Source organism: Corvus cornix, chromosome 4 (genome assembly GCF_000738735.6).
Source record: "Corvus cornix cornix isolate S_Up_H32 chromosome 4, ASM73873v5, whole genome shotgun sequence".
NCBI lineage: Eukaryota > Metazoa > Chordata > Aves > Passeriformes > Corvidae > Corvus > Corvus cornix.
The window spans coordinates 29,892,236-29,917,727 of NC_046334.1; the positions used below are offsets into that span (position 1 = coordinate 29,892,236).

The window sequence follows — 25,492 nt, forward strand, 5'->3', positions numbered from 1 at the left end:
AGGTTTTCTGCTGCTGCTGAGCTTGCAATGTTCAGCACCTTCAAGTTCTGTCTCAGCTGTCCTTAAGAGTGACCTGGGTTAGTAGGGTGGGATTATTCAGTTAGTGGTATTTTGGTTTTATTTTCCATTTTCCTTCTTGTACAAATGAAAGGAAGCTTTAACTAGGACAAAACTCTCTCCCTGCTCCCAGGGATGCAGGATTTTCAAAGTTTATTTTAAGCATTTGAGGTAAGAATAGTCGGTTCAGATGAAGTGATGTTAAAATCTTTTACCTTAAGTACCTTGAAAAGTAAAGAGAGCCATCAGGGACTTCTTGAAAAGACTCTTCTTTCATTTTATTTGTTTCTGCATGGCAGTTTCCTCCTTTGCATTGGCTGGTGGTGGATATTTCAAGAATGTTTATATCTTGGTGTGGAAATACACTTTTTTGGTTAAGAAATGTGTATTTTTATTTCTAGACAGTGCAACAGTATAAACATTAAATATTTCTTGCATGCATTGCTAAAAGTGTTTGCCTGAAAGGTAATAAAATAACTTCTCTACAACCAAAATGTTGACTGATTTGTTTGTTTTTCTTGAATAATTGGGCTACAATGCACAAATCTTAGCCAAATATTTTTCATGTGCTCTGTAAGACTTGTCTTCATTGCAAGCTCTGTAGCATTTGCATTCTTAGAGTGTCCTGCTGCTGTCATACGTGTTTGATGCCTGTCTTCAGTGAGGTTACAGACCTTGCTTTGTTTTCTCTTTTAGGTTTTCGCATCACATGATTCCTGGTCCTCCAGGCCCTCACACAACTGGAATCCCTCACCCAGCTATTGTAACACCTCAAGTGAAACAAGAACATCTGCACAACGACAGTGAGCTAATGCATGTGTGAGTCTGCCTTTCTGCACTAGCTCATAATGAATAAATGTTTGAGAACTAACTCTGTCTGGAGAAGAGTCAAGGATGTTTTAAAAAAAGTGTCTTTCATAATCTCTCTGAATTTTAACTCTTCTCCTATAACTAAAACTGGAGCTGTGAGCTACTGTTTGGTAAGGGTAATGAGAAGCCATTTTTCATTCCAGTCCAGCATTTTTAAGCTGTTGGCAACAGCCATCTTGATTCAGTCATAATCATGGACCTGTCCAGCTGTGACTCGTGCTCTTTCTGCTGGAAAAGTCCTTACCTGCAAAATTCACTAGTAAAAAGCAGTCTCATTGCTTAGTACTCAAAGGCAAAAGGCCTAGGAAAGAAGGGGATGAGAAGGTATTCTCCTGCCTATGGCAGTGGTCTTTTAGGGTACCATGGATAGCTTTTCAAAAAGAGAATTGAGACAAGTGATGAATTTGGAACAGATTCACAGATTAAATGTTACTTGCTAGAGAATGTCAACCTGACGTCCTCCCTGAGTATTAAACTAAAAGATGTGAAAGTGGATGGGACGTGACCACTGAAATTCTCATTCTTACTACTTAAGTGCTACTGTAACCACAAGTCAGTAATGTTCCATTGGATCTTTTTAGGTTGAAGCAAATTAATGCTTTTTTTCCTTTCCTTTCCCTTTCCCAACCACGTTTTAGGAAGCCTCAGCATGAACAGAGAAAAGAACAAGAGCCAAAAAGACCTCATATTAAGAAACCTCTGAATGCTTTCATGTTGTACATGAAAGAAATGAGAGCAAACGTCGTAGCAGAGTGTACTTTGAAAGAAAGTGCAGCTATCAACCAGATCCTTGGCAGAAGGGTATGTACCAGGAGGGTTTGTGAGTGCTCACGTGTGCTGCTAATTTGTGTTTCCCTTTAGCTGGGTGTGAAGGCTGACTTTCTGCTTGAGGTGATAACTGATGTGCAACTATTAAATTAGCTATAGAAGATCAAACATGCAACAAAAATAAAAGTAGTATCTTGATTTTCTTTTTTCAGCATTAGCAACATCATCAAATTTGTGTCTGTTCCGCTCATGTTATGGTGCCAGCAGCTCAGACATGAAATAGCCTCAGTCACACATGAAGGAGCATTTTAACCAAATTCTGGGTCCTCCCTTATGCCGGTGTCCATCAGAGCAGGAAAGGATCATTCAAAGTTGAACACTGGATGCCACTGGAGATGAAACTCAAAAGTGAATATATTGTGGTCCAATTGTAAAGTCATGTAGGTTGGGAGGGACCCATGGAGGTTGTGTAGTCCAACATCTGCACAAAGCAGGTCCAGTTACATCAGGCTGCTCAGGAACCTGCCCAGTCATGTTTTGAATATCTCTGAAGTCATCAGCCGAGTACTGATGATCCCAGTACATGTACCAGAGCTTTGCTGAGAACTGTTTGCTTCTGTGGCATTTTAGTTGTTTTGTACCTTCCACACAGAAAAAACGCTATGGAGGCCAACTCACAGTACAGCCTTTGTGTTCTCTGCCAGTGTTATTCTTCCAAGGGAAGGCAGCAGAGGTAAATACCCATTTTGCAACTGACTCCCAGAAATGAGAAAAGGGGTGATTTTTGTATCAATCTGAGTAGGGATTATTCAAATTCCCAGTGAACACCTCTTTTTGATCACTGACCAAGGCAGTACTGAGAGGCATTGTGACTCTGAAAACCCTGTGCTTTTAAATGGGAAATCAGCACATGACCTTAAAGTGCTCCTTTTGTATTACAGTCAGAAGACTTCCTGCTCCAAACACAGCAGAAATCTATTGGTACTTGTTCATGTAGTTCATGCAGTCTTCTGCTTTGTTGTTCTTGTTACCTCCCCTTAAAGGACATCTTGGTGCTTGCCTTTTCCATGCTTTCATACAAGTCTCTAGGATCATATATGGGCCATTTGCTTAAGAGTTGGACTTGATCCTTGAGAGTCCCTTTAAACTCACAATATTCTGTGACCTGTGAACTTCTCTTTACAGGTGACAGCAGTCCCAGATGATTGATCTTAGTTGCTTAGTATATCAGCCTAGTTTTCTTGGCCTGAACAAGGGCAGTGGCTTATTTATCTCTGCTTTGGCAAGGAATCAAGCCTCAGGGCTCCACTGCCTGTTTTTTCTGCAGCTTGGACTCCTCTTTTCAAGTTGCTGTTCTCCATGAAAGTACCTCAAATTCCACTTTTGCTGTCGTGCAAACGATGTATGAGTTATCCAATATAATTGCTTGGAGATTAGTTAACACTTGACAATTCAAGTGTCTCATGTTCAGTCATCCTGGTCACTACTTACCCTGTGCTACCCCAGAGCAGGAACCACCTCTGTTCTCATGAGCTGACACTTTGTCTGCTGCTGGGCTCTCTGATGCCACAGCATTGTGGTCACTACCTGCCAATTTTTGAATGTGCATGTGGAGTTTGAGAGTTGCAGACAGGCTGAACTGCTGTGCTCTCAATAACACATCCAACTTGCCAAGTCAAGGCAGAGGAGCTTTAGTTCACGTCCTCTGACATGTAACTGAATAACATATTAAGTCATACAAATGCGATCTGATCTGAAATCTTAGTTCTGTATGTAATTCTTGTATGGGTGTCTTAATGATTTCTTAAGGATTTTTGTCTGTTTTTTGGATTTTTTTAATAACTTCTCCCCTCACTTCCCCATGGATGTTGTCAAACAAGAAGATGCATCTAATGCTGCAGCAGTGGAACTTAATTCAAAATAAAAGGCCTTTACTCTTTCTGGTTCAGGTCTATGATAGGTGTTTCAAAAAGGACAAAATTACTAGATACTAATGTAGCTTATGCCTTTTCAAATTTTTAGGTTGTGAGGTTTTGCGTTTGCATTTTTTTTGGGGGGGGGGGAGGTGGTATATGTTTTTAAGTACATGAAACCAGGAAATTTATTCCTGCTTGGCTACAAAAGTCAACTCATGTAATCTGTAAGACTGTAGTTCTGTGATTTCTTTATCTTAGAAACTTTTGCAGTTGCCATTTACTTTTTCAACCAGAAAGCAGGTACCTTGAAGTTCAGTACTTAGAAGTTGATCTTGGAAAGGGAGTGCTAGTGCCCAGAAAGCCTTCTGTGTTGGCATTGAAAACTTGAGTCTAGCTGCTGCTTGAAACCAAGACAGCAGACCCCTCTGTCAAGGGGAGATTGCTGCCCTTCAAAAGCAGCACAAACCCCTTCAGTTCTGTCAGGAGCTAAAGGCTGGGTTTTGTTGCCGTTTTTTTGTTAGGGTTTGCTTTTGTTTGTTTGTTGTTGGTTTTTTTAAGTAGTGTTGGGAGAGCATGGTTCTGTGAGCAGACTATTCGGTGAGCCCTGTTTCCATAAATAATTTTTGTCTTGCTCAAGGCACTTGGCAGTTGCAGAGCTGACAAATGCCTGAAAGTCAGTTAATAAACACAGGTGCTTGTAATTGCTAATGAATTTCATTTTTGCAGTGGGGAAGGACTGAATCAAAGTCACCAAAACACTTGTTCAAGTCATCTGTTGCCTAGGTGTAAGTTAGTTCCCAGTCTAAAGTTGTGTTTATTTGTTTGCAGTGGCACGCTCTCTCCCGTGAAGAACAAGCAAAATATTATGAACTAGCTCGTAAAGAAAGGCAGCTACATATGCAGCTTTATCCAGGCTGGTCTGCAAGAGACAACTATGTAAGTCACTCACTTGAAGGTTCCTTTTTAAAATTCACTTTCTTTTTGTAACTTTTAAAATTATTATTATTGTTTCTTCTTTTTCTCTATAACTTGTGGCAAGTCCTGGGTGAAGGGATGGTGAACATACAAATAACATAAACCTTATATTTGTTTTCACTTCAAGCACCCAGAAAACTTGAGATTTTGTTGTTGTTGTTGAGATGCTTCTTATGAAGTTCACAGTTTTTGCGGGGAAAATATAACTTGGAAAGTTTTTTTCCTAAGACAGTGGCCACTACTGTCTGGAAGCTCATGTTGTCCTATACAGCTGTGAATATTTTATCATTTTCTATTTGATTGCTTATTATCCAGAAATCTTTTTTAGACCTGAGAAAAAAAGGGGTGTCTTTCTTTCAAGAGAACTGCAAGCCCAGGGGTCTCAATGCAGACTGAACTTTAGCTGAAAAGAATTCAGAATGGTCCATCTGTGCAAATCTTGTATAAGTAACCTTCATGGTAGAGCCTTCTGTTATACATGTATGTGTGTGTATATATATATATATATATATATATATAAGTTATACATGTATGTATCTATATAGAAAAGTTTTCTTAAAGTTACTCTTGTTTTATAATTAAATATCTAACAAGTTCATAGCACATCACACAGCTTGCAGTGCATGCTTACACTATGGTGCCTACAATGAGCTGTCAGTGTTGCCAAATGTGATGATATCAAACTCAGAAGCTGCAATCCTGAGAGGCTGATCCTAATCCAAGATCTGGGCTCCTTTCTGTCCCTCCCTTAGATGTGACACCATCTACTGGGATAGGAAGTGTACATGGTATATCTGGCTCAGTTTTCCTTCTGCATTAGGTGGACAGTAGTTTTTCTCTACTTTGGTGATGTCTTTGGGCATTAAGGATTGAGGTACCTAAACATCTAGTATTAACAGAAACTGTAGAAACTGGCACAGAATGCATTGACACAGAAACTATGTGATTATCTCTGAAGGAAATGCCCTGGTCTGGCTGACATGCATGCCCAGTTTTGTAAGCACAGTCACAACTGTAAGCCCTAGCAGCTTCTTTCTGTCTGTTTTACACAGCCTATAAACTGTCCTGACATTACACAGGTAGGGTTTATTTCCAGTAAGCAGACTGTGTCAACGGAGCTGTCTTGAAATATAGGTGGGAACAAACAGGGTCTTAGGGAAAGACTCCCTGGAAATGAGGGGATTTTTCTTGTCTTGAATTTACTTTCTGGAAAATCACACCACTTTGGAGTCTTGTCAACTTGTGCTTACTGGACATCAGGCTTCAAGATGGTCCTGTGATGTTTGGTCATGTTGGCTTTGAGAACCTTGTGTTCTGCCCCAGCCTATGTCACACAGCACATGCAGCGGACCTGCGGTTTCTTAAATGCCTTGACAGACATTTGGAGTGTGTGAGGTGGCACGTAAGAGGTATCTCTTTGATGTGCTTCCAGCCTACATCCTGTGTGGAAGTATATCTCTGACATACTCCAGTCCTGTATGTTACAATGAAGAACTCTGCTAACTTCCTCTTGCAGCCCTCCCCTCTGCCTCTCCAGGAATGCACACGTTCTGCAGTGGTGGTCAGATGGTGATCATAGGAGAGCACAGCTTATTGCTGAAACCTTTTCAGATATATGTCATTTTTCTTTTTTTTCCTCTTTGGTTTTCCTAACTTTAGCAGTCAAAAAGTGAAATTGTATTAATTTGGCACAGGTATTACTCCAGTATTTTGAGGGTTGGAAGTGACTTGGGGGAGGTTCTTCTGTTTCACAAAACAGTACGAGTGAAAAATACATACTGTATGGTTTTGGTTCTTCTGTTTTGGTTTGTCTGGTTATTCAGGATTTTAGGAATATGAAGAAAATGTTAAACATTATTATTCAACTCTTGACACTATCTTTTTCATATGTTTTTACTACTGCTACCCAAAGCAGTCATGCAAAATTGTGTGATAGACATGAGAAGCACAGTGTTCTCATAATGTGAGGGTGTCTGGGTGTGCTGCAGTTGTCAGAAACTATCTTAGTTGGGAATGCTGACAACTAGGTTTCAGCCCAGTCTTCCATTCCTTCACTTGTGTTATGTCATAGGTAGATCTCAGATCTGCTTTCAGTTTATGTTTTAGCACTTGAAGTCAGCCTGATGTAGAGAATAAAACAATTTTTCCTCCCATGACTTTTCCATGTTAACATCTGCACTAATGCAGTTTCCTCTCTAAAAGAGTATTGCCTTGGTGCCCAAGTGATAAAGTATATTGCTGTGAGTTCCCCAGAGCCCTTGAAATGTGCTTTCCAACTTCTAGTCTTGGTCCTGGCTTTAGAATCTTGCTCACAAGGCACTGCCCAGCCCTGTTGCCAGCCTTGGGATAAAAAAGGACAAGAGCTTGAGAGTCAGGCAGGCCCAGACTGTCAGAGCAGAGTGCAGGCTACTTAAGTTCATGTGCTGGAGCTTCACCATAGCCTGTGTTTGGAGTCCTCACTTGCTGTCCATCAATCAGTGAGCACTGCAGGGGTTTGAGGTGGTTTCTCACATCACCTGCTGTCCATCCCATCACCTTGCAGAGTTAGCTCACGGAAAGGTGTGTCCCAGCACCCCAACCCTTCCACTCTGTGGCCACTGTGTGTGTGGCATGCTCTGTGCTGGGACATGCAGCTGCCAGCCATGAGAGTGGGGGGCCAGAGGATGGGCAGCAGGCTGCAGCTCTGTTCACAGCAACCATCCCAGGCTTTGACAGAACTCATCTGTTACAGCCTGTCTGGAGGCTTCTTTAAAATATAAATGGATATGATTTTTCCTTAAAACACACAAAAAGCTTTCACTGACTATACAGGGCAAAAAAGACAAGTCATATGGAGGAATATCAGTGGTAGGGTGGTGCAAGATAATTAAGGTTTAAAATTGTGGGTCTAAGCTGACCTTTTGTTTCCTGACAGACTGTGTGAAGCAGGAGCTGCGGCCGTTTCCATAGATGGGGGTGCGGGAGAAGGCTGAGTGTGTGGGTTGGCATGCTGGGGCCAGTGTGGTCTCCCAGAAAGACAGGTGCCAGGCATTCGTGTCCTGCACCTCAGCTGAGGGTGCTCTGCTGTACAGTCTCTGCTGTTTGGTTATTGCAGAGTGCACTCTCTGGGCACAAAAGCCAGACTTGGCTTTTGTTCAGGTACGAGCATTATCAGAATAGTTTTTTGGCTGGTCTGCACCCTGGGGACAAGTCATGGTTGTCCTAGGTACTTTCAACACCCTGTCAGCTCCTACCATGTATGACAGTGTAAGTATCTGAATGTGTGAAGAGTTCTTGTAAGAGCCATAAATGATGATATCAACATACATGTCATCAGATTTTTGAGCGTGAGAAGTCTTCTAGGTGCTTGAGGCTGCCAGTGTTAGTTGAAAAACTCCCAGAAATTGTAATTCCATGTGGATATAAATATAAGTATTGCTGGTGTGCATATTTCTTCATAGATGCTCAGAGCAAACTTTGTTAACATTGAACCAGTTGAAAGTGGGATAGAAAAGCTACACTGAAAACAATTGGGTTTTTTCCTAACAGCCTTCTCTGTGTCCACATGACTTTTGCTGTGAGGGAAGAGACAAAAAAAAGTTCTGTGCATGTAACAGTATGATAAAATTTCTTGTTTTTCAGGGGAAGAAAAAGAAGAGGAAGAGAGAAAAGTTGCAGGAATCAGCATCAGGTAGGCCATGAGCACCTCTTACTTGCCTTTCACCTCAGGTGTATTTTAGAAACCAGAGCTTGCGCTATTTAATTTTTATGAGCTTATGTCTAACACTTGCTTCTGATGGATGTTTTAAGATATTTCATTTGGAATGTAAGCTTGTGAACATGCACACAACCCATGCCTCCTTTCCCTTACACCTTTCTGAGCAGCAGTCCTGATGGCATCAACATCTTTGGCTGAACTTACACATTGCTGCAATCACTGTCCTGTTTTACCTTTGCTTTTCTCCTCAATCAGTGTTGTACCATCTTTAGACTTAACTATGTCTCAAATACTGTGTGGTATTATTGGACACTGGAAACTTTACACAGATCTTTTGTAGTAACTGTATTTTTTTTTCTCAGTGTATTTTATGTTTCTTTGTACACTAACAGCTGCCTAGTAGGTTGGCTAAAAGCATCAGTGAGGTCTTCTCTTTGCCTGTAAAATATATATAAAGAAACACCCTGTTTTCCCCAAGAAAAAATGGCTGGTATAAGAACCATAAAAAAACCCAAACAACAAAACCAAAAAACACACACAAAAAAAGTCCATGTAAGACTGTAGCAAACAAACTTATTTGGAATGTGCAAAAGCTCTGTAACAAATTTGTTAAAGGAAAACAATCTTCTACAGGTACAGGCCCCAGAATGACAGCTGCCTACATCTGAAGCATGGTAAGAACATCTCTAAAGCTTTCCTGCTGATAAAACTGAATTGTAAAATAAGCCTTCTTATAAATTTTATGCAATAATATGAAATTAGCAAAAATTGCAGAACTACCATATCCCAAAGCTAATGTTACTTTGATTACTGATGGTTTTTATACCGGCTATCTATTAGGTGTTCACCATTTCACTGCTTAACTGTAGTATTTTCAAATTGACCACACCTCACTGACTCGCTGCAAGTCTGCCTGTGAACCAGGGATGGGTTTATTAAGCAGTGCAAGCCCTCCCAGACTGTCACAGCTCATAAGAGCAGGTTAGATGCTGGCTTTGGAGCACATTTTATGTGCTGACATCAACAAGATGCTGCCTGGCTGGGTACACCTTTTAAAAACAATTTATTCACCTGTATACTAACAAAACACCTACTAAGAAGATGGGACTGTATTTCAGTTGTTTCAAGAATTTCTCCCACAACTGTACAGTGGTATTTCATTTGTGGTGCAGGTTGGGGTTTTTTGTGGTTGTTGTATTTCCAGCATGTGTTTTCTTTCTTTATATCATATTATCTGCACTGAGGGTGGAATGACTAGTGATTACACATGTGTAGTAACACCATCTAGTCAGCTTGTGAGTGCACACTACCACAGAGAGATTCTAATTTCTCAGTGTCTGTGTTGGAAGGCTGGTCCTTCTCTTTCTCTCAGTGTAATGCATTTTCTAGTAGAAATGGCATTAATTTGAAATAATAGTTGTTTCTAAACTATCTAATTAACCCAGATTGCCCTTGGGAGATCCCCAAGAATTCCCAGAATCGTGCAAAAAAATAAGACTTTGTAAAATGACCTACACACTGTATCAGAAATGGGCTCTATCCTCTCTTCCTCTGCCTTGTTTGGCCACAGGATCCCTGTGGCACTCAGAATAGTCAGCAAAGCAGGCTCCTGTTGGCCCTCTGCTCTGCTTGGACTTTCAGCCAGAGAAAGCCAACTTCAGTTTCCTGTGTGCAGTGTGTCAGTCAGCAGTCAGCATGACTCAAGCCTCTTCTGAAGTTATGCCATTATGCTGGTTAGTCTAATCTTGGTTAAGACAAGACTTTGGTGGTTTGTTGTTTTTAAAGCTGAAGTAAAGTGTAAAGGCAAAATGTGTGCTCTTTTTTTCTTCCTAATAAGCAGAAGTTTTTCAGGCAAGCAGACAGCCTTGCCCTTTGGAACACGCCTGAGTTATGCTGATTTGGGATGTGGATTGCAGTGTTGGAGTTCTGTAGCCTATACAACACGTAGCTGTAAAGCATCTTTACTTAGAGTATTATATCTACTGAAAAAAAAAAAAAAAGTGCCTTAACCTTGAGTTTTATAATTGGTATTTCAGCTTAGGTGTCCAGGTCCATGATTGTTGTGAATATTTTTCCCTTTGATGCTAACACAGTACCGGTAGGCAAAACACTCATAATTTTATCTGAATTGATGCAGAGCAGTTGATTGGGATTGGAATACAACTAAGGTTCAAGTGACAGCTAAAAAACAGGGAATATTTGGTTTCTTGGATGCTTTACAGTCTTGCCTGTGCTGACCTACTTGTGTTGGAGTTTCTCTGCATTTTCTGTATTAGAGGTTGAGTGTTCTAAATGTGGGGGTTTTCTCTCCCTTTGACCTTTACACTCCTGCCTTTCTATATCCTGTCAGGCTTTGCAACAGTGTGGAAACTGTTGGCAATACCTGTCTCTCTGTCTTGAGGCAATTTATACCACAGAGTGCGTGAACAGTAGTATGTTTTCCAGGGAAGGAGAAGCGTGCTGTTGACTCCATATATGCACATGAAGCCAGCCTCAATAAGTGTTTCAGACCGAGTGTATGATTTGCACTGGAGCTGTACAGATGTGCTCTTGCTGGAAGTAAATGCACAGAATGATTTAGGGAACCGAAATCAGCCACACTTCAAAGTAAACTTCTGAAGGTTAAGACTCTTGCCCTCTGCAAGCCTAATCCAAAGAATGTTTTGCCCACAAGCATAGTATCTTACCAGGCCCACAGCAGAGCTGTTGAAGTCTTTACTGGATGGAGATAATAAGCTTGGGAACAGCTTTCTTACTCGCATGGATGGTGTAAGGAAGAGGGGGAAGGAGGGTGGGAGGTCTGGGAAGGAGACAAGCGTTCTGTTATCTGAGAAGAATCAGAAATGAGTAGGTGGCAAGACCAAAGAAAGAATCTCAAGATCAGCACAAAGGAGATCAGCTAGGGCTGTAATTACAGTGATGTAAGTGAGAAGGATGAAATGGTGGGAGGGTTGTGTGGTGGGATGTTCAGAGGAAAGTAACGGAAGAGACATGCAAACAGAAATGATTTAAGATACTGTGAAAGTTTTGGGTGTGGGGTTTTTGTTGGGGTTTTTTTGTCCACGAACATTCAGCAAGTAACTGATTTTTAAGGTGGACCTCTAATCCTGCTTTTTAACTTGGACATGATTAGAGTGGTAAAGTCAAGGTGGTTGCATTAAGTTGCCCCTTTTCCAAGGATTGTATACAGCAGCAGGCATCTTAAGGCTTCACTGCTTCTAACTGAGTTCTGTGATCTCCAACCTACTCAATGGCCAATTTGTAAAACACTTCAGAATGCTTTAGAAATACTGTGACCACATGCACCAGTCTTTGCTGTATTATCCTGAGGTACTCCAAAACATGTCTTTCAAGAGTTGTGGAACTGTCCCAAGAAGGATTTTGTTTGCAGTTGACATGGCCCAACACAGTATTTGAAATAACTTTGGTTTATTGAAGAAATAACTCTTATTTATTATCTTCTTTTGGAATCAACCAAGAGTGGAATTAGACCGGATAATGCTAAAAATAAATTGAGGAGAGGCCGGGAGGGAAGGGGAAATGAGGAAAGCTAAGATTAAGAACAATGTAGAGATCACCTGTTGAGCACCTTTCTGAAAGGTGAGTGTTTTCTTTTTACTTTAAGCACAGCCTTCTAGGGGATTTGTAAATAGGAGCAATTTTGTGTTGTAAGCGGAGATTTCTAATTTCTTATCCAGTTAGACTTTTGGAAGAAAGAAAAAAAGGGTGATTTTTAGCATCTCATGAGTATTTTGAAATCAGCAAGGAAATAGAAGGGTACTAACAAAATTTCCTCATTTTTCTGCAGCATGGAAATACTTAACTTCTTATAACTTGCTCTGTATAGAACTGTAAAAGGCACGTCATTCGACATATGGCAGGATCCAATTGGGAAACAACATAATTTAACATTGTGTTTTGGCATATCTTCAAGGGCTAAAAAGAGTGATAGAGAAGCTTAATAGACATTTGAAAACCTGTAAGAATAATATTTGTGGCTTGCAAAATTCCATAACAATTAGCATCCACATTAGCAAAGCTTTCAAAACGAAGAAAACTTGACTAATACTGATTTGCAATCAGAAGTACTTAAAGGGATCATATTAAGACCATTTAACTTTGAGCAATGAATTATCTTAACATTTCAAGCTTCCTACATGGAAATTAGAGCCAAATTTCAGCACAGAAGTGATTTTTGGGTAGTAATTTATGACTAGATTGTGTTTTCCCTATTACTTAAAAATAAAGTGGAGTGAGGCTGTGAAAGCAGACTATAAAGTGGACCAGTCCACAGCCAGAATATGGTGGAAAATAAGCATCTGATGACTGTGGTCATGGTTGACATCTGAGAAAGGAGATGCAAAGAGGATGTGGTACCTTGCTTTCTGAGGCATGTTTTCAAACATGGCTTGTCCAGTGCTCTTGAAATCATTGCTGGACTAGTCCAAATTGAAACAATGAGCTATTCCCATAGCTCTTGACTGCTCAGAAGCTTTAAACAGAGCCTGGAGAACTTGCGTAGAAGTTAGTCTCTGTGAGAATGTGTGTGCTGATGGTGGTGCAGAGATTTGTCCTGATTTGCTTTAAAAATTGTTTCCTGTGTGACCCATACTTCCCTATTCCCTGTTTTGCCCATGAATAGTGGCCTTCAGCACAGGCAAGAGGGACAGAATGAGCAGAAGAAAATTTTCTGGATTGAAATATTTGTTTCATTTCAGATAGGCATAAAATTTCCAAAGAAAATGAGTATGCCCTCAGACAGATCATGGCTTGTCTTGAAAGGGACCTTAAAGATCATCTAGTTCCAACACCCCTGGGACATGGTCAGGGACACCTTCCACTGAAGCCTCATCAAATCTGGCCTTGAACCCTTTCAGGGATGGGGCAACTCCTCTGGGCCTCACCACCCTCACATGAAAGATTTTTTTTCTTACTATCCAATCTAAACCCATCCTCTGTCAGTTTAAATCCACTCCCCCTCGTCCTATCATTACATGCCCCAGCTTTCCTGTAGGCCCTCTTTAGGAACTGGAAGACTGCTATAATGTCTCACTGGAACTTTCTTCAGGCTGAACAAGCCAGCTCTCTCAGACAGCTCTGTCTGCAGAGGAGAGCTGCTCCAGCCGTCTGAGCATCTTTGTGTCCTCCTTTGGGCCCACTCCAACAGGTCTATGTGCTTTTACTGTTGGGGACCCCAGCGCTGGATGCAGCACTCCAGGTGGAGTCTCACCAGAGCAGAGCAGAGGGGCAGAATCCCCTCCCTTGCCTTGCCAGCCATGGTGCTTTGGATGCAGCCCGGGATGAAACTGACTTTCTGGGCTGCGAGTGCACATTGCTGGGTCTCATCCACCAACACCCCCAAGTCTTTCTCCACAGGGCTGCTCTCAATCCATTCTCCACCCAGCCTGTATTTGTGCTTGGGATTGCCCTGACCCAGTTGCTGGACCTGGCACTTGTCAAACTTCATGAGCTTTGCACAGGCCACCTCTCAAGCCTGCCCACATCCCTCTGGATGGCATCCTGTGCGTCCCCTCCCGCAACTCAATTCTGACCTGATCTTGCCAGGGTGAAAGACAGAAGCCCTCCTCTCTTTCAGGCTCTCTGACATGAACGAGAAGGTCAGAAGAGCAAACCCGAAGAGAAGCCACGGCCCCACGCAGGTGGCCGGTACAGAGGGGCACTGACACCTGCTGGGAGAGGTCCAGCAGAGCAGACCCAGGTCCCTGCTTCTTTTTACCATCTTGGTGGAGGTCCCTGGTGAAGTGCAGGAAGGAGGGAGGGAAGGAAGGCAGGAAAGAAGGAAGGAGAGAAGGAGGGAGGGAAGGAAGGCAGGAAGGAAAAAGGAAGGGGATAAAAGCTATTTTCAGTGCAATCAAGGGACATGGGGAGGGGTAAGTGAGGGTAGTAGCAAAGCATACATTTTACAAATTAAAGAACAGCAGAACACTTTCAACTAGACAATCAGCACAGATATGGGATTAGAAAAATAAGAAAAATTGTTAAGGATTTTTTCAAAATGGGTGCAGCATAGTCAGCTATGAAGCTGATCTTCAGTGTTTCATATTTAAAATTGACACTGACAAATGGAAAAAATAGGTAATTCAGGAGGTGAATGTATATGTTTGTTTTGTTGGAGATGCCCAAGTTGCAGAACCAACTGTGAAATTAGAGGTGCTTAATGAAGTTTGAATTTAACCACATTTACAAGTGATTAAAAAAATCCCAAATTGTTTCACTTCTGAGGTGTTAGCAGCAGGCGGCTTGGGCTAGAACGAAGGAGAGCAGTGGGACAACTATTGTTCTATCTCTTCCTGTGGGATAGGGTGGGGACAGGGAGTTGACTGCTGGTGCACCATTCTTCTCTGGATAAAAACGGTGTATTTTGGTGGATTTAGTAAACTCACCATCAGACTGAGAATTCTAAGGTCATGAGAAAAACTCTGTAGAAACAAACTGTTTCATAAATAAGGTGTAAGGTTTTGAAATGTCATTTCATTTCCAACTGGAAGAAAACTTCAGCATTTTAATGTTTTTCTCAGGTTTATATTGCATTTTCACTTTTTTAGTGTATTTACATGAAAAATTTCAAAATGAGTTTTTGATACTGTGTTTCTGACCAGCTAGAAAGCAAGTTTTTATGATACTGTCAAAGTCTTTCCCAGTTGTTTCTGGAGACTAAGCTTGGGTGAAATCTGTCTTCTAATTTCAACAGAATTGTATTCAAATGCAATTCTGTCAAAGCTTAGCAAACCCTAGCATACCCTTGCACTGACTTTTGCTTCCATTTGCCTCTGATTTTAGAGATTGTGATTAAAGAGGTCTTCTGATATACATTAATGCAGACCTAGCCATCCTGTAGACAAAACTAACCAAAAGGACAGAACAAAACCAAAGAGCCTAACTGTCATGTTGCAAAAGTCACTGCTAATAAAGCAAACCTTCTCATACCAGTCAGTTCCTTAATCCTCTACTTTAAGAATTTTTTATGCAAGTCATCTTTTAAATCTCTGACTCTTTACCTGCTTGTTAAGACTGTACCATATAAACAGTTTTGAAAGCTTGCAGATTGGAAAGCTGTACAAGTAAGGAAGCCCATAGCACAGCCAGCTGAAGCACCACTGTCTGGTCACTTAAAACATGAGCCTGGCAAGTCAGTGAGACATTATGGGCTTTAGTCAGAGCTTCCAGGACATGAGCTTTCAGCTCCTCCTTCCAGTGGTAGGAGCAAATGTTGGAAGCATTTGTGCAGCAAAGGCGTCATTGGAACTGGGGTGTAGTGTGTGAGCAGGGTTAGAGGCAGCTGAAGAAAAAGGTACCAGTGACCATCTCTGAGTTGGTGTTCTTGCCACAGGCATCAGTACAGTGGGATCAGGGGTTAAGAGAACTATGTAGGCTTAAGTGAGCAAAGAGGCATAATTTCTGAAGTTGCTTCCTCCTTGCAAACATTATAGGATATGTGTTCCCTCATTAATATTAAACTCAGGAGTTTATGAGAGCCTTCTATCTATCTTTCATCTCAGGGATACCTGAAATTGCACGTGGTAAAATATTATTGCCAAAATAACTACACAGAATTGGTTTCTATGGTGTAAAGGCAAATGCACACACTAGGCGGTGGGACTACATTTGGATGAATAGCTGGTTTTCTTCCCATATGTGTGTCTTTTGAGGTACAAAGGCTTTCTGTTGTGTATTTTGGACCAGTAGAGATTTTATGATGAGATGACTTAATTGCATCAAAGTGAAGTTGGTATGTTTGAATTCTGAAACTAATCTGCTGTGGAAGTGGTTTCTGTGTACTGATGTCTAATGCTTGTAGTGTTGCTCTGTGGATGCCTGTGTGTAGAAGAGTTGATGGAAGCTCAGGAAGATATTCAGGTTATATCTGACTTGCCTTTGGTTTCATGAAAGCAACTGTTTAAATTATTCCATGTATCAGAAGATTTAACTGTTGAGATTGTCTTTCAAAGTAGTGTAAATTCTAACCTATGTTTAACTCTGGCAGAAAAAATTATCTACAAAGGAAACTGTACCTGTGTTATTTCTTTCTTCTGAAAGAATTTTCACTTACTGCTTTACCAATACCTCATGTTCTTCTCTGTTACAGCAGGTGAAAACTGAAGTAGCAATTTCAGTGCCCCTAGCTCTCAGTCTAGAAAACAAATAATTTAAAAAATAGTCTTCTGAATATTTATTATATGCCATAAAGATTCAAAAAGGAGACAAGCCTATTTCTTCCTCCCTCTTCCTCACCTTTAGTATACTGTTCCTCTTTAAGAAACTGCTAGAGACAGCTGTCTAGAGGCAATCTGGTTTTTATTATAAACATGGAGCTTCTCTCCCCTCCTACCCCCAACAGGAAAAACATGTCTTGGGTCTTCCAGTAAGATAATTTAAAAGATTCTAGCTCAGTGATAGAGCTTGTAGTTTTGTGCTGCCTACACTGGGGGCCTTCGATAAGAGCCACACCTGCTTGGCATCATTGCCATTCGCTGCACTAAATGGGAACCCTAAAATACCTGGGCGTTTTCCGTGCTTAAACTAATCTGCTCTGGAAGAGGTCTCTGGCTTGGGAAGGCTGGGGGAAGAATATTCCTGCTGCTCAATTAATGCATCTAGCTGAGGTCAAACTAAGAGGACAGAAGTTAGGACTCCAGGCTCCACCTGTAATTAATGGAGAGGTATTTTTAGGGGCAGTTAATTCAGGGCATTTAAAACAGCAGAGAATAATTTGCTGTTGAAGTTTCCATTCAGTTACCAGCAGTGGACCAAGGTTAAAACTAGCAAGGGTGATGGAGGGGTTGGACAGACCAAGAAAAACTTCATACTGACACAGTTTCAACCTGGCAGCATCTGTTACAGTTTTAGGGTACAATTTTATGTCATTTCTTCGGATACAAAAGCAGCTTATAAAGTTTCCTCTACTGCTTGCTGGTATCCAGCTCTTGCAGAGAGGGCTTTTTCCTGCTTCCCATAGGTCTCTCTATCCATGTTTTGTAACAGCTTGTGGGACCCTGCAGCAAATCGGATTACTAAAATGACTGGGGTTTTGTTGGGAGGTGCTTTTTTTGTTTAGAAACAACAAGGGTTGTGGAGTGTTTGTTTGTGTTTGCCCTGAACATCTCAAGGATCTGGTTTGGGCTAAACCCACAAACCATGGCACAGCTGGGCAGGAAGAGGAGCAGACTGCATCTATATGCTTGTGCCTGAAACCCTTTCCAGCTCTGCTATTAGAGAAAATAGAGGGACTTCACAAACAGCATGAACCACCCTGATAAATAATGACCTGGTTTTGCATAGCTGGGTTTCTGGACTATTGAATAAACCCTGGCTGGCAGTAAGTCGAACATGTTCATTTTGGACTTACAAAGAAAATGACAGTTTCAGCTTTTGGGTCCCTGAACTTGCCATGTTGTTTGAAGTACTGGATTAAAGGACAGGTTTGGAGATGGACTTTTTTCTTTTTTATAAAAAATACGTGTAACTGTCTGTTATATGTAGTCTTGTCTCTTCTTAGAACTGTATCCAAACAATGTGATAGGGAAAGGTGTAGAAAAAAAGTACCTCAATTAAAAAGTTTAATATCCCTTGCCTTCTGTGAAGGGTTAGGTGTCTCTTTTACTCCATACTTACTCCTGTACTGACTCGGACACTCTTGACTTTCTTCAAAAACCTTTTCTGATTAGCATGACCTAGATGAAACTGCATAATTCTCTCCCTTGTTCTAGAAAAGTTAAAAGACCAGAGGAGGAGCACAAGACCTTTGCAGACCCACCCTTCAATCCATCTCATTCCAAAGCATGGGGAGGGCTTCAGATCCCCTTGTGATCCCCGCAGCCACTGAGCCCAGGCTTGCTAGGAGAATTTAGTTTTACTGCAGTGATTCCTGGATTACAGTTTTATCACTTCAGTAGTAAGGCTTTTCTTTTTGCACTGTATTATTCTTGAATCTTATGTCTGTTTCTTTCTTGAGGTGTTATTTTCTTTTTCTTTTTCCCCTTTCCTCCTGCAGTCAGATGTACACTGCAAATGGCACAGACAGTGCCTCCTATTGTGGCTCAGGCTCAAGACTTCACATATGTAAAATGTGACTTGCAGCACTTTCTTTGAAGCCTAACCACAGCCAGGGAGCTGTAATTGCAGTCTTTGATTTGTGCCGACTTCACTTGTGGATTGGGCTTTGCTAGGGCATGCCTCGCCTGGCGAGACTTCAGCTGCAGCCCCCCAGTGAAGCCTTAGATGTGGGAAGTCTTCAGTCTCCTTAGCACATGCCTGTGGTTTCTTGAAAAGAATCCTGATTTGACCTGTTTTATATCTGTAAGGCAACACCATCATCACTCGTATTTTTTAGGTATTATTTGGTTTATCAGCAGCAGAAGCAATTTCCAGTGTGTAGCCTTAATGTGCAGCTGGGGAAAGGCTGGGTTCTAGATGCTGTTTTCAGGATAGCTACTGTGTAATTTGCTGTACTGCAGTATTCGCTCGGAAATAAAAATACGTGGAGCTTCCCTGTGCCTGTCCCCTTCCAGAATCACCGTGGTATCTGCAGCCTCTCTAGAGGAGCTGGGCACAGTTAGGAGCTATGGAAAGGAGGCAGGTGCTGCAAAAGCTGCCTCTGGATTGAGAAAGAAGCAATGGCCGCTGTTGGAAAAAGCTGAGGGCCAGAGCAAGGCTGCAGTCGTTATTTTAACCTCCTGACTTCAAAGACAGCTTGCTGGTAAGGGAAGGGGGGAGGAGGCAGGGAACCATCTCAACAGAAGAGCATTTCATTTCCTTCAGTGAAGTAGACATTCCTGGCTGCTAATGGGGAGTAGCTCTGAATCACAGCGCTTGTATCAGACTGCTGTGAACTACTGGCCTGGCGCCTCAAGGCCATTCCTCAACAGGAAGCTGAATGTTTTCATGTAAGACTGAGAGGAAAACCTTCCCAGGAAGAGCAACCTGGACCAAACCTTTGAAAATCCGGGATGAAAAGGCACAAAATAAATATAAAGCTGCAGGGTGCTCTCCCCAGTGTTTCTCTGCTGTTTGCTTGGCCTCTCTTTCGTGCTCCTTGGAAAGGTAGAGCCCTTCGTAGCTCTTTGATCCGCACGTGTTACGGAGCACTGCGCTACTTTATAAAAAATAAAAAAAGAAAAAGGCAGGAAGCTCAGGAGGCTTTTTTTAGTTGGGACATGGGCTGGTTTTATGAGGAAATAGGAACTGAATTAGTCAATACAGACCACCTTTGTTGAAACTGCTGGTTTGCCAGTGGACTTTTAGCTATGCTGTTTAAGAGGCCTCAGTGGCTTTAAATGTCCTTTTGTGGCTACCAGCAGCAGGTGAAAGTTATTTCTTATGTATCAGGGATGGCAGTATTTGGGCAAGGAGGGAGTCTGCATCAAATCTAAGCTATAAAGAACAGTGTGCTATAAATTCATGCTTGTGTTTTCTAACTTAGTCTGCAGCTAAACTTCAGTGCCCTCAGCTTTCCTTTCCACTATAACAATAGCCATGTGGGTGACCTCTGATAAGGAGTCAACTTGTTTAGTACGACTTTGAGGCCTCAGCTTATGTTGATTAAAATCAAAGGGTACAAAATCAGTTTTGGAGGCTTTCTACCCTGGACTACATGAGGCAGTGTAACTCCTTACGCAGGAGTTGCCCCTCTACTATGGGTGAAACGTTTTGCGTTGTTATGGTTTACATGGAAGCTGCAGCAGATGCCAGGTGGGTGCTCAGTCATAAATGGTCCTGGTTTAAATACTGCTGAAATTTAACATAATGTAAAATTTGCTGACTAATTCAGCCTGTGGCTCTTGCAGGCTTAAGCAGTTTATCTATAAGTTTTCTTCATAAACTTGTTCTGTCTTGCCTCTCGTGACTCAAGGTGCTGGCAGTGTATCTTCTTTATGTGACTAAGCATTTTGTGTTTCTTCTGGTGAAAATTTGTTTACTTTCTCCACTGAACTGCATTCTTGTGCTAATTTTGATCATTCTCAGAAGCTTTGCTCATTGAACCCTCTATTTATTTAGCAATTGAGTGGTACGTGGAGACCTAGAGGTTAATGTTGATTTTTCTGAGACACCATTAATCCCCAAACAGTTACTGGAGAGCATGTGTCCATGTGTCGAAAAACATCTGACTCGTTAGGGAGATTTTGGGTGGAGACCCTGTTATAACCCACTTGTCTGGATCAGAAGGGTGAGGGTGATGGTTGAGTTGGCAATTGCATAAATGAGCTGATGTAACCCAGAGACCTAGTGGGGAAGGACTGTTCCTCTCTGGATGAGCAATTCCTATTAGGCCTGTACTGTGGGCTATTTCACATGCTCTAAGAACATAAATCCTTCCAAGATCCTAGTGAACTTTACTGATAGGGATGAGGCCCATGGTTCTTACACAGCTGGAAGGTGTTCCCTACCCTGCTGAAGAGCAGAACAAATCCTCCCCAGTCATGAGGACGGATGGTAGAATCAGTGTTCACACAAGCCTCATCCACCACATTCCTCTACCAAACCGCTTGCAGAAGGCAGCATTTTTTCATTTCTGCAGGGAGGAGAGCTTGAGGCTCTGAAATAGAGGTTTAATTGACCTCAACCACTGCACTGCAGTACCAAAGCTTGAGGATGTCTAGTTTTGTAATGGTATCTGGGTCAAATGTTGTAGATAATTGAAATCCACTACAAAAGGGAAGTACTTCTGTAATATGCTGGATGCTTAAAACCCCATCTTTCTAGTTGGTATCTCTTTACAATCCAAAGTACTTTCCATAAACATAGTTGCAAACTTCAAGCAAAAGTAAGTAGTAATAAATTCTGCATTTAACTTTGACATTGTGATGCACATTCCACTAATACAGTTGTCATAAGAGTTACAGTGACCCATCATCAGCTTCTTTGAAGAATTTTTTTTTTAAAAGGCTTCACATAGTCCTTATCACACTCTCTCTCTCTCTCTCTCTCTCTTTCCCCCCCCTCTTCCCTGTAGGTGGGAAAAGAAATGCTTTCTCAACTTGTAAAGCAAAGGCGGCGACACCAGGACCCCTTCTGGAGATGGAAGCTTGTTAAACCCTAGGTGTGTCCTTCATCCACACAGACCACCCCCAAGGAGTCTGTCTAGGATGTCATTCACCCTGATGTCACTGCTAGAGACACTGAATCATAAAGACAATCACTGCCAAAATCCTTCACTATCACGAGGTCCAGCCCTGATATAAATAGAGCAAACGAGCTCCTGGGTCAGCAGAGCAGCTTTTGTCTTCACCTCTGCCTTGCACTCTCAAGCCCCCGTCTCATCTGTGCCCATATTGAGTCAGCAAACACAGTAGCATGGCTGTCTCTGCCTGCTTCAGCCAGCAGAATAATGTAGACCACAGCTGCCCCATACAGCACATCAAGGAACGGAATTTGCCTGGACCAGGATGACGCGCTCAACCTTCTTTTTATTTAATGGTGCGACAGGATCAATTTTGGTTTTAGCTTTTTTTAAGAAACTTGAATGCTTTTATATTTTAACTTTTAGTTTGTAATTTCTTTGGTGTATATTTTACTAGGTATGAGCTTTTAAACAAGTGTCAGAAATCTGAAATACTTTTTAAATAAAATGAGTTTTTCTTTTTTTTTTTCTTATTTTTTTTCTGCCAGAGGAAAAATCTGTATGGAAAAAAGGTGGCTGTTCTGTTAAACTATTTGTAACAAATAGTGGCCTCTCAGTCTATATAATACAGTGTCCTATAGAACTAAATAAATGTAACAACAGTCAGCTGGTCAGTAGACATGTTAGTCTCGCATCATCTACTCTGTAAACATAAGCAATACATCCAGCAAATCTGACTGCAGTGAGTTCTCCTTCTCACCCATTCCCCTTCTCCTTGTAAAAAGCCCAGCACTTGAATTATTACTTCAATTGTTCTGTATTTGTATCTGTTTTTGTTAGCCTGTTAGTGGGATTTTATGCCAGTTGTTGAAATGAGCATTGATGTACCCATTTTTTAAAATAGTAAGGCACAGCCTTTGCCAAAAATACTGTCAACCATTTTTTTTTTGTCATTCCAGTTTGAGTTAATGTGCTGAGCATTTGTTTTTTAATAAAAGCTTTGTAATAAAACTAAAGTTAACCGTCTTTAAAATTTGCTTTAAAAAAAAAAAAAGAACAGTTTTTGCTAGAAACCCTCAAAGGTAGAAGCACACTCAGGCAGGCACAGTCACTTGTAAGGCTGAAGACTCTTGGCTCAGTCTCCTGTTGTAGGAAATGCAGTGTATCTGTTTGGCTGTTTGCTCATCTGAAGTGATTTTGGAAAATTACTTTTTCTTTGAAAAGTGAGCAGAAGTCTCAGTTCCATACCAGAAATAAGGAATGGGGAGGCTCAGTGTTCCCTTACGCTACTCAGTTAGCTTTGGCCTAAGTGGAAGTACTAAGGATCCCTCCATCTTCATTTTCCTAGCAAAATCTTAGGGAGGGAGCAGTGGTTTTAGGCCGATGATTAGGAATATGGATTCCCTTCTTTCAGGATGCAGTCCATGCCACACAAGAGGTAGAGGCCTGAAGTTAAATTTCTTATAGCTGTATAAATTATCCCACAGCCAGGGACTGAAGCTGGCTGCAGAATCAGCTGTGGAAGACCTGGTTTCATGGTCTGAGATCCAGAGTCAGCATGGCCTGCCTACTGCCAATGGTGCCTGGGAGATGCTCCTGCCATAGCAAGCAGCACAGCTGCCTCACTTCTACTAAGGAACTTAAAAAAACCAGACACCGGAGGCATAGGTAAACTAGTCCACTGATTTGTGAGTGCAAAAGAAATATTATGAACTGCACATTGAATCATCATGCCTTGTATTCCAGCTCACCAATCTTGTTTGGTGTGAGACTGGACTGAGTCAAGCTTAAGCTACAAGAAATGACATAGGTCAGTTACTGCCTAAGGAAGCTTTGGAATTGGATTGTTTATAAATGACCCTTTAACTCTGTTGCATAAGAAATTTCATAATTAAAAATGTTATAAAACAGCTTCCTCTTAAACTAGCGTGCACTGCATGCATGCCCAGTTTTAAGGCTGTAACCAGCATATTAGTTCTTGCAATACTTATTTCTAGCAACTAGTGATTATGTTAAAAAAGAAGAAAAACAAGTGACCAGGCTCTCAGATGGCAGGAGAAAATATCTCTTGAGAGAACAGCAACTGTATGCTGGAATTTTGCAAGACTTGGCTATGTTTCCATTCAATTATCCCAGCCTTTGCTGGAAACCTGTCTGGCTTTTGGTTTGGGGTTTGGTTTTGTTTTTTAAAGGGGAAAAAAGGCAAGTACTTAGTGCAGTAATTGCTCTAAATCAAGGATTACTGCAGTGAGATCTGCAAATTACATGTTCCAAAGACAACAGTTCTTTTTAGGACTTTATAAAACATGACTACTTTGTTTAGATTTTTTAATGGCTATTTAAAAAGCCATTTACCCATTCTGAAAAATTGTTCCCAATAGAAGTCTTGGCTTCATGTAGCACATTGTCCCAAATACACTGTTGTGAACACTTGCCTGTCTTAAAGACGAAAGGTCTTTCAGCTCTAATAGCAAAGAAAAAGAATTTGGGAGCTAAAAATAATATCTCTGCTGTTAACATACAGTGAACACGCACCACGTGTTGGACTCATTCATAGATCAAAGACCTTTCACATGCAGCAGCTATGGGAAAGGTTAACTAATATGCAAGGCTTAGGATGCTGACATGAGAGCACCTGAAACAGAGTAACCTCGCTGTCCTGTAATATCCCCTGTGACTTAGGTCTGTGTCCACTCCTGCCCTCCCCTGCTAATTGGCATTTGTTCCTGTGGGACCGAAAGAGCAAATTGATGTGGGCCCTCACTGTTCTGTGCCAGCTTGTCAGTGGAGACAGATGAGCCAGTAAAGATGGCCAAGCGATGATGTTGCTACCCTGGCAGTAAGACTAGGTTTAAATCCTTGTGACACAGAACAAATTATTTCAGGTGAGACTCAAAACCAGCACCAAAATTCCTGATGTGCAATTTAGGCAGAAATTAGAATCTAACCATGTCTCTTTTGGGTGCCTGAGGAGATGAATAACCTGTATTTCCCCCAGAAAATATCTTCAAGAATTTAAATGCTCCTACCTAATGGCTGAGTTAATTATCCAGACACTTCTGTACAAGCATTCACAAACCACTCTCTGCCCCCACACTTGGTTCTGTGCATATGCTAAAAGCAGTTCTTGTATGGATCACAGCACGGGTAGTCTAGTTCATAAACAGAGCTATCCCAGTACCTAGGAAACACACAGCCTTCCCCCTCTCCTCACCAAAAACAGCAGACACAGAACAGGGGAGTTGAGCCAGGATTATTTACAGCTGATCCGGCCAACATCACAGGATGGTCTGGCTCCTTAGGCTTCTGGATCACCTGGACCAGAGCCATTTTCCCTGTGTTACATAAAAGAACAGTCCTTCAGCTAACTTTGGCTTCTTACGCAGCAAGTGATGACAGATTCACTAATTGTGCTTATAGGGACTCACCAGCTCTACAGAATTATCTTCAGTTGTAGTTTCCGCTTTGGATTAGCCAACAGAAAAGGCAGTAACTTGGTTGTACAAGGGACAGCTTGATGGCTGGGCCAATTTGCAGTAGGACCTTAAGGACCCAATCCTTGCTCCAGGCTCTAGGACAGCAGAGTCCACAGCATCAGTTGTCTGCACTCCTTTGAAACCACTACAGCGCACAAGGCTTTGAAGCAACCATTCTGTTTCCTGGTGGCCTCCTGCTCTGATCTGCATGGCAGCTAATTAGGCTAAAGCAAGACTGGCAGAAAATGAAGAACACTACTGAGACTAAGAAATGCCCTGTAACCTGTCCCATCAGGCAGCTGCAGTTTGTTCCCTTCATTTGCAAGGGGACGAACATGCAAAGCCGCCTCTCCTCCAGCACAAGGGACTAACACAAAGTAGAACATTAGAGGGGAAAGAAGTAAGTCCACAAATAGCCAGAAGTCTGTCAGCTATGAATACATTTCTTCTAAGTCAGGTTAGTGAAAAACTACTGGGCTAAAAAGGAAGTCAGCCAAAAGGAGAGCAGCTGTAACAGGAAAATGATTGGCTGTAAACACATTCCGAGATGAAACCAAAAACCTAGAAAGTATGCCCCAACGCATTCACTTTTCCACGACACATCAGGAAGAGAAACTCTGGATTAATGTATGAATTTACCCTTTGAGTCTCCTCA

At 41.6% G+C, this 25,492-nt stretch overlaps 1 protein-coding gene across 9 annotated transcripts in view; it reads left to right on the top strand.

Moving 5' to 3' along the window:
• LEF1 (lymphoid enhancer binding factor 1) overlaps positions 1-22,372 on the top strand; it is a 71,488-nt gene extending 49,116 nt beyond the window's left edge. For 7 of the 9 annotated variants that reach the window (XM_039551400.1, XM_039551401.1, XM_039551402.1 and 4 more), the window contains 5 exons: positions 754-876; positions 1,566-1,728; positions 4,440-4,547; positions 8,208-8,256; positions 21,254-22,372. In XM_039551400.1, coding sequence (XP_039407334.1) covers positions 754-876; positions 1,566-1,728; positions 4,440-4,547; positions 8,208-8,256; positions 21,254-21,333 — 523 coding nt within the window. In that variant the 3' untranslated portion in view covers positions 21,334-22,372. Of the gene's footprint in view, positions 1-753; positions 877-1,565; positions 1,729-4,439; positions 4,548-8,207; positions 8,257-8,916; positions 8,958-21,253 lie in introns of all 9 variants that reach the window. The other 2 variants (XM_039551404.1, XM_039551406.1) reach the window with 1 other exon arrangement.
• The last annotated feature ends 3,120 nt before the right edge of the window (positions 22,373-25,492 follow it).